Source organism: Myotis davidii, unplaced genomic scaffold (genome assembly GCF_000327345.1).
Source record: "Myotis davidii unplaced genomic scaffold, ASM32734v1 scaffold198, whole genome shotgun sequence".
NCBI classification, from domain to species: Eukaryota; Metazoa; Chordata; class Mammalia; order Chiroptera; family Vespertilionidae; genus Myotis; species Myotis davidii.
Genome location: NW_006291485.1, coordinates 1,025,721 through 1,034,989, shown reverse-complemented (window position 1 = coordinate 1,034,989; position 9,269 = coordinate 1,025,721). Strand labels below are relative to the sequence as shown.

Genomic DNA, 9,269 nt, shown 5'->3' with positions numbered 1-9,269 from the left:
AATGGAGCAAAGGGAAGGCCAAATAGTATAGGCATGCCGCTTATGCAGCTTTGCCAGGAAGCTGTAGTTTAACTCTGCCCAGAGAGCTACTGGTCTATTCCCTGCAGACTGCTGGGGGAAAGGATTAAACAGGGGGAAGAACAGATACATGCCCAGTTTAGTCTGGGTGACATAGAGAAGGTACTTGTTTGTCAGTCACACCTGGGAACAGGTCATTGGCCAGAGTAAGCATGGCCGCTCTTTGAGATATTTTTTTAAAATTGATTTTTAGAGAGAGAGGAAGGGAGAGGGAGAGAGAAACATTGATTGGCTGCCTCCTGCGTGCCCCTTACTGGGGATCGAGCCCACAGCCTAGGCATGTGCCCTTAGCTGGAATCGAACCCGGGACCCTTCAGTCCACAGGCCAACGCTCTACCCATTGAGCCAAACCAGCTAGGGCAATAAAAATATTTTTTTATAAAAAAATAATAAAAGTAAGTGTTTGGTAAAGGGAGCTATTATTATCATTATTATTGTTATCATCATTGTCACTGCTGTTGTTGTGTCTGCTCTGACTGGGAAAGCCACCCAAGTCCTCCATGGGAAGAACACTCAAGGACTATAGCCCAAGAGTTCTGGGCTCACGTACACCTTCCATGCAGCCCCAAACAAACCAGACTCCCGTCTCTGCACCTCAGATTGGAAAATGGAAATATCGCCCCCCATCCAGCCCATTTTGCAGGGCTTCTGGGAACTTGGTTAGTGGGGACCATGAAGAACAGTTGTCTGTTTCATAACTGCTCATCAGATGGGAAGGAAATGGGCCTGGCTGTGGGTAGAACTGGCCCCTGGCAGGAGCAATAGGAGCTGTCCTGAGGCTGCAACCCTGGCCTCTCACTCCCTCTCTGTGCCTCAGTTTCTCCATCTGTAGCATGGAGATAGAAACAATACCGACATCCTCGGGTCACTCCAGAACTAAATGAGGTTCCACACACCTGCAGCTTCAGCAATGCTTATGCCAACCCCCTCAAGGGTGTGTGGTTGGGGGAACTGTCCAAGGTCTGGGGACAGACGCTGGATAAACTGAAGCACAGAGAGGGTAAGTGACCTCCAGGGCCCCAGGGACTGGTGGAGCCAGGGTTTGCCTGGGCAGGCAGCCCCCTGCTTCCCCCACTGCTGTTTCCCCCTGTGCAATTATGATCAACGACCCCAAGGCCGTCAAATCATCGGTTTCTCAGTATCACCAGCTCAGATCTGAGCGTTGCTGGTGGGGCCTGAAGGGGCCTCCAACCACAGACCACAGCTGAGTTCCCCCTTTCCAGGCCGTTGGGTGAGGGTAGGTGCCTTGGTCCTCAAAGCTCTCAGGGAGACTTCAGCCTTGAGAAGTCTGGGCCATGGGGCCTGGGGCAGAGGGCTGGGACCAACTTTTGCTGACTGTGGCCACTGCTCTGATGATGTCCATGAGGCTTCCAGGTAAGGACCCCCAGGAGTCCCCATATAGAAGCCCCATCAGGAACTCCCCAGGTACCCCAAGGGCCCCACCCAGGCCCACCCCAGAAAATGCTGAGGTACCCCACACACGGGCCCTGACTTGGTTCAGCTACACAACCCCTGGCTGCTCTCCCTCTAGGGCCTCTCCAGGCAATGGGGCGGGAGGCCCAGTTGGGATCTTGACCAGGCGCAGGTGCAGGCCCAGGCCCAAGTTTTCTGGGGTCCAGTCCTCCTCCTGGCACATTCAAGGGCCTTCTCTGGGCTCCTTGTCACTCACTCTGTGTCCTTCTGGGTCTCTCTTTCTATCTCTGTCTCTCTCTATCTCTGACTCTTTCTCCCTCAACTCGACCCCCATTTTACCCAGTGCCTAAGCTGCCCCCATTAACCCATCTTCTGCCCCTCCCAACATACCCCTCCTCCCCTCTGCAGGCTCCTGGGGGGCTAGGATCATTGGGGGCCGAGAGGTGACCCCACACTCCCGTCCCTACATGGCATCGGTGAGCTTTGAGGGCCAGCATCACTGCGGTGGCTTCCTGCTCCGTGCCCGCTGGGTGGTCTCAGCTGCCCACTGCCTCATCGACAGGTGAGCCCACCTGGGGACCCCAGAATGCTCTGGCTATATTTCAGGGGTGGGAGTGGGGAGGGGTGTTCCTGGTGTGGGCATTGCTACATTCCAGGTGGGGGGAAGGGTTGGGATGGCCAGACCCCACCCCCTTCCCTGGGGGTCTCTTGCAGGAGGGGGCATCTCTGGGGCCAGCTTTATGGGACAACAAAGGGGAAAAGTGGGACTACCCTCACCTTGTCAAGGAGCCTCCATGATAATAAGCAGATGTTATCATCGCTGTGCTTGGTTTATAATCTATCTATATATAAAAGCCTAAGCAACCAAACAACCTGTCGCCTGGTCGCTATGACATGTACTGACCATCAGGGGGCAGATGCTCAATGCAGGAGCTGCCCCCTGGTGGTCAATGTGCTCCCACAATGGGAGCACCACTCAGCTGACCCATGGGTGCCAGAAGCAGGGCTCACAGATGGGGACTGACTGGGCTTGAGCCGGTGGCAGGTTGTACAGCCCCTGAAAAACAAGTCCCGCCAGGGCAGAGGGAGGACTCAGCAGGGCTGTAGACTCTGCCACCCGTTTCTTAAAATCAAAAGAAGACCCCACCAGTGCACGAATCTGTGCACCGGACCCCTAGTAATTAATCACATTAACATTGAAATTATTGAAAAAAGAAAATTTCCTCCACCTTTCCAGGTTCTTCCAGATGGCCTGATAATTAAATCTACATGACACAGATTAACAAAGGAAAATAACCAAATTTAATGCATACATACATGTGGATGACCCACATACATGAGGGAGTCAGAGACCCCACATTCATGAGAGGTTCAGGAACAGAAAAGACAGATGAGGTATCTATGTCACCTGAGCTAGGGATGAGGCATCAGAGGGAAGAATCCTCAAGACCTTCAGTAATTAGAAGCTTGCCCTGCCCTCTAGATAGGTCATAGAATATCATCTTTGGTGGTAACTCTCATTATGGGCCAGGCCCCCAATTTAGACTCATGTAGGTGGTTAAGCAAAAGGTAGAAGTTTCTTGTGAGCCCAAGAGGGTCTTGATGGCCTTCAGCTCAAAATAATCCACATGTCAGCCTGGCCAGTGTGGCTCAGTGGTTGAGCTTCCATCTATGAACCAGGAGGTCATGGTTGGATCCCCAGTCAGGCACATGTCTGGGTTGCAGGCTCGATATCCAGTAGGGGGCGTGCAGGAGGCAGTTGATCAATGATTCTCTCTCATCGTTGATGTTTCTCTCTCTCCCTCTCCCTTCCTCTCTCTGAAATCAATTTAAAAAAAAAAATCCCAATGCCAAAGGGACACATCTGGGGGAGGCATGTTCTGAACCTCCTCAGAGATAATGTTATAATTGAGGTGGGAATTATAATAAATATAAAAATATTCAATTCGTCCTAAATATAGCTTAGTTATTAGAATTAGTATTGCAATATTAGCATTAATACAGTAATTGAGGTGGGAATGAAACAAACATGATTATTATCACAGGGTTGACATCAAGGTTAAGCGGGTCGCTGTGCACCAGTTTTGCCAATGGGGCTACCAAAGCCTGTGCTAGGCAGCCTTACCCCGGTCTCCCTCCCTATACCCCTCCCCCCTGCAGAGACCCACGAACAGTCCGGGTGGTGCTGGGGGCTCACAACATTCGCACCTCGGAGCCCACCCAGCAGGTGTTCAGCGTCTCAGCTGTCGTCAGGCACCCTGACTACCAGCCCACAACCCACGCCAATGACATCTGCCTGCTGCAGGTGAGCGTCATGGGGAGGAACACTGGATGTAAGTCTGACCTGTCCCCGCTACTCCCATGATGACTGAACCTGTTTTAAAATAGCTGAAGGATCCTGAAACACCTGAGTCAGGTGAAGTCTTTGCTCAAATGTCCCCTTCTCAGGAGACCTTCTTTGATGACCCCTTCATCCTGCAACCTGCCCCTGCCCTGCTGTCCCTTCTCCCTGTTCCACCTTTCTTATGTCCAGCACGACTGTCACCTGCTAGCAGCACCTGCACATTTGCTGCTTCACCATTGTTCACTGCCTCCTCTGGACCTGAGGGCAGGGATTTTTGCCTCGTTTATGACTGTTTATGGCACACAGCAGGTGCTCAATGTTCAGGCTGGTAGGGGGAACAAACGGGGCACTAGGGCCACGAAAGACCTCAATTCCCTGCTACTTGGGCCCTTCCTGGGGCTTTCTGGCTAGGAAGTGACTTCACCCATAAATGTGAATTTCCCTCTGCTTCCCCATGAGGTGTGTCCTTTACAACTACCCCCCTGCAGTTCCCAGCCAGGCACCCTAAATTCAACTCCAGGAATCCCCATGGGCCTCTGTTTCAAAGGGAGAATGCCCCAAACTTGCCCTCCAAATGTGTTGAAAAGTTAAAAGGGGGAGATACTCAATATGATTGGATGGGTCCCTGGGGACAGGAAGGTCAGGGGTATGGGGTTCTCTTGGCAAATAAAAAGGGGGCAGTGGATGTCAGCAGCCAACACCTGGATTTTACTCACCTGTGGAACCCCAAAGCTTGGAACCCACTGCTCTGACTCACCCATCCCATTGTGCAAATGGGGAAACTGAGGTTGGGGTGGTCAGCGATGTGCCCAAGGTCAGGGGGTGTGTACCAAAATTAGGGGCCCACGCCATTCATTCCAAAACTGTTGATTGAGTGCCAGCTGTGTGCCCGTCAGCGGGGACATGGCCAGGAACAAGCCATGGGGGTGACCCCTTTAAAGCCTTCAGTCTAACCGGGTGGCAGCTGGGTAAAGTGGCCATGACAGGGGCACATGGCTGCCCAGAGGAGGCTCCGGCCCTAGCCTGGGAGTCTTGGAGAGCTTCCTGGAGAAGGTGGTGTCTAAGCTGAGGCCTGAAAGCTGGATAGGAAAGGTGCTCCGGGTCGGGGTACAGTATGAGCAAAAGTGTGGGGTGGGCCCAGGACATGGCAGTAAATTCATTCTGGCTGGGGGGGGGAAATTAATGGGGGGGGCAAGTATTTTATTCCAAGGGCAATAAAGGAGCAATGGGAGGGGTTGGAGCAGGGAAGGAGATGCTGTTTAGAAAGACCATTTGGGTTGAGTGGGTAAGAGCTGATGGACAGGGAGCATGTGGTGGCAAAAGCAGTGGGCCTTCTGACAGCCATTGCTTTCCATAAGGCCAAGAGATCAGGTGTCACAGGTGGGTAAACTGAGGCAGGAGCAGTGGTGATGGTTTGGGTGGTCCAAAACTCAGTGTTCTCCCCATAGCTGAACAGCTCTGCCATCCTGGGTCCTGCAGTGGGGCTGCTGAGGCTTCCCCAAAGGGGCACCAGGCCACCCAGGGCCGGGACGAGGTGCCATGTGGCCGGCTGGGGCTCGGTGTCCAACTTTGAGGACTTGCCACCTGGGCTGATGGAGGCCGAGGTCCGCGTGCTGGGCCTGGACGTCTGCAATAGCTCCTGGAAGGGCCAGCTCAGCCCTGCCATGGTCTGCACCCAGAGTGGGGACCGACGGCGGCGAGGCTTCTGCTCGGTAAGATATTCATTGCCCGTCCCTCCCACTTACCACATGGGGGGACCAAGGCTCACAGAGAAGGGTCAGAGCTGGGCAGAGCCTTGGCAACCAAGTCCAGCTTCCTCTAGACCAGACCATGTATGGCTGTGCTGTGCACAAAGAGCTACACATTTGTGTATTTATAAACAGGACCCAGTACAGGCGGTAACCGATCTCCAGGAAGGAGCTCCTGCTCCTAATACCCTGGCCCTGATGCAGAGGAAGAAACTCAGCCTGGAGGGTCTTTTGTTTTAGGCAAGAGAGTCCAATGGTTCAGAACACAGGTTCTGGAGCCCAACTGCCTGGGCCCAAGTCCACACTGTGCCACTTTCCAGGCCTTGGAAAAGTTGCCTCACTTCTCTGGACCTCACTCCATCTTCTCCATCTATATAGAAATGCCACTCAGAGGAGCAGAGCTAATTCCGGATGACAATTAGGATGCTAGGACCAGGAGGGGAGGGGATGGGAGGAAACAGGAGTTTTAGGGTGAATATTCAGAAGGCTTCTCTGAGGAGAGCACCTTTGAGCTGAGACTTGAAGGAGCCTTAAGATCTGAGGGAAGGCATGACAGGCAGAGAGACAGTCACAGGGCTGCCATGCACAGCTGTTCGGGTCTGTACTGCACAAACAGCTGCAGAATTCTATGTTTGTGCAGTACAGACCCGATGTTTATACAAGCAGTGTCCAGTAGGGGGCAGTAACAGGTCTCAAAGACAAGTGAAAACTTAGCGGCTGATGAAGCTTGGCTTGCTCTAGGAAGAGCCAGGAAGGCTGGTGTGGCTGGAACCAGATGAGTGAGGGAGAGAGATGTGGGCAGGATCCTCAGGGTCTTAAAGGCTGAGGTGAGGGTTTAGCCTTTGCTGTAAGAGCACTCGGGGGTCGTGGAAGGATTTTGAGGGCAGGAAAGGGTCCTCATGGGCGTTACATGTAGAAGCTCCTTCAAGCAAAGTGAGGCTGAGAGAAGAACCCCTGAGCTCACCTTTCCCTTCATCCCCCAGGCGGACTCCGGAGGGCCCCTGGTGTGCAGGAACCTGGCCCATGGCCTCGTTTCCTTCTCTGGCCTCTGGTGTGGCGACCCCAAGACCCCAGATGTATACACACAGGTGTCTGCTTTCGTGACCTGGATCTGGGGTGTGGTTCGGCAGCGACCCCACAGCCCCCAACTCAGCTCCTCACCCCGGACCACTGGGGCCCCCACAGGAGCTTCCTGAACCACAGCAGCACGGTGTACCCAAATGAGATGACAACCAGTGCAAACAGCTCTGGCCTGGAAGATTCTGTGGCTGGGGCAGGGGGTCCACAGAACCTTCCAGGGAGTTTGGAGGGTGGGTGGGCATATATTCCAAACAAAAAGGGCCAAAATAACTGAATAAAATGTTAACTGACAACCAGACATGATGGTCTACCCACATCCCTTGAGTTTCTTCTTGGCCTCAAGGTGGCTGAGGGTCCAGATGAGCCACTTCCTCCCTGAGCCAATTGCTTGGTCGCCTTTCTCTTTCACCCACTCCCACCACCACTCTACCTGTCTCAGACCTCTCCCTGGGTGCTGCCCACTGCCCAGAGCTGGACACTGAGGCCAAGATGGACAGTGGCTGCCCCAAGGACATATGCTCATGCTCTTCCAGATGCATCTAGAGCCCCCACTTACTACCCTAATAGTAACCCAGGCTCCAGACTAGTAACCCTCTACCAAAGTGGGCAGCACAGAGGCTCAGAGAGAGAGTAGACCAGGAATTGACCCCAAGGTGGCTTTTTACAATCTTTATTTCTTTGGTGAGGCAGGACCCCAGGCCGGGGAAAATTGCCTTATTGGGTGGCTTGGGCAAACTCACCTACTCAAGGACACTTTTCTGGGTGACATAGGTAAGGCACTTTCTGGGGGCTGGGAGAGGGTGGGCACACTGCCCCCTGAGCTCCTTGCCCCAAACTTGAGGAGCTGAATTCCCATATCAGGTCTGATCCTCTGGTCTACACAAAGGCACAAGGAGGTGGCATTGAGTGACAGCCCAGGAATGCAGGGAATTGGCCCTAGGCTGGGGTTGAGACCCCTGAGCCGAGCTGGTGGGCAAAGAGGGTTCACCCAAGAACTGGGCCTAGAGACCCAAGGGTGGGCCTCATGATACCAAGGGGTCCTGTGTCTGGACCTCGCCTGTGGACGAGTCAGCAGGCACTAGGGGTGCTGTTCAGACACGCAGCTCCAGGGGGCCGGGTGTGCAGTGGGCCTTGGTGTCTATATCCCACCGGATGAGTAGGGGCTCCCGGGCCCCAGGAGATCTCACCCGAAGTGGATCGGGCCCTGTTCTGAGCTAATGCTGAGCTGAGGCCTATGTCAGGAGGCACAGACAGTGCCTCCCCGACCAGGGGATAAGCTGGGCTTTTCTCAGGGGCCTTTACAGGACCTGCTGGGTACGCGGAGGCAGTGGGGGAAGGAAAGCCCTGAATACTTGGGTTGGTAGGGGACAGACTGCTTCCTTGACCTGTCCGGGGTTCTAAGCATGTCCTGAGGTCCATGTATATGCACCCAGGTTGTGGACCCCTCCCCATCCCTTGTTCTAGAAGGCTAGGGTGCCCTTTCATTAATTGCTGGCAGAGAACTCTCAGTCCTCTCAGTGGCAGTGATAATTAATAGTTATTCCCGAGGGAACAGAAGCAAGGTCCTCTTGAACAGTAGTAGGGTGTTTGGGGTGGAGGGTTCCCCTACCAGCACTGCTCCCAGGCCTCCTCCCACCAATTCTTCCAAGATGTGTATGGTTGGGGGGAAGGGTCCAGGGCTCCCGCAAGTGGTCCGGTCCTGGCTCTGGGGAGTGTCCATGGGACATAAATTAGGCTTTGCTCTGGCAATAAATAAAATGGGGGAGGCCTTGAACGCCAGGCCCAGGCCACCCTGTTAAGTCACACAAAGTTCTCCTCTTCTTCCTCCGACTCAACATCTGCTGGCTCAGGGGTGCCTGCTGAGTGGGAGGGACGAACAGAGAAACGGGGGTACGGAGAGGGGCTGGGGCCTACAGCCCACCACTGTTCCCCGCTCCGCACCGCACCTGCGCAGCTGCCCGGGTGTCGCACGCCAATGGAACGGCCCAGGAAGCAGGTGGCCTGGCGGAGGTGGCACGAAGACAGGTAGGTGACGTTGTTGTTGCCGCAGAGTTCCTGGCCAGGGCTGGAGGGCGCGGGGCAGGGCGCAGCGCGACACATCACGCAATGGGCACTGCCTGTCTGGTCCACCACGCACGACTGTGGCCGCTGGCACACCACGTGCGCGCAGGACTCTGTGGATAGGGCGCCAGGGTGGGTCAGGGGCGCCACCTGGAGGACGAACTCCGCCCACAACACTGAGGGCACCCTCAGGCCCCGCCTCCTCGGTTGTGGCAGAAGCCACACCCCTTCAACGAGACCCCGCCCACATCCCAAGACCACCCTCAAGCCCCGTCCCCTCTTACTGCACCCTCAAGCCCCTGAGTCACGCACCCATACTTCTCACCCCACGTGAGCCCCGGAACCCCTTTCCAAACTTCCACCCTACTCTTCCTTATTCTCGATCCCACAAAAGACCCAATCCACTGACGCTTTCCCAGCAGCATTAAAGACTCCCTTTACTAGACTCCGCCCACGACCTCGCCACCTAGGCCCCGCCCACAATAAGCCCGGCCCCAACCCTCAAGACCTCTACCTACATCGCTAGTCCCGACGCACCGGAGGCC

The 9,269-nt window shown here is 54.8% G+C and overlaps 2 protein-coding genes across 2 annotated transcripts in view; one reads left to right on the top strand and one right to left on the bottom strand.

The window, feature by feature from the left end:
- The window catches only part of PRSS57 (protease, serine 57), a 31,349-nt gene extending 24,116 nt beyond the window's left edge, over positions 1–7,233 (top strand). The window contains exons 2-5 of the mRNA XM_006764780.2: positions 1,900–2,053; positions 3,652–3,796; positions 5,284–5,547; positions 6,567–7,233. Coding sequence (XP_006764843.1) covers positions 1,900–2,053; positions 3,652–3,796; positions 5,284–5,547; positions 6,567–6,779 — 776 coding nt within the window. The 3' untranslated portion in view covers positions 6,780–7,233. The remainder of the gene's footprint in view (positions 1–1,899; positions 2,054–3,651; positions 3,797–5,283; positions 5,548–6,566) is intronic.
- An 84-nt stretch (positions 7,234–7,317) lies between these two features.
- Positions 7,318–9,269, bottom strand: part of FSTL3 (follistatin like 3) — a gene marked incomplete at its 5' end in the record, with an annotated part of 5,865 nt that continues 3,913 nt past the window's right edge. Inside the window, one exon of the mRNA XM_015564654.1 lies at positions 7,318–8,874. Within this exon, the coding sequence (XP_015420140.1) occupies positions 8,464–8,874 (411 nt within the window). The remainder of the gene's footprint in view (positions 8,875–9,269) is intronic.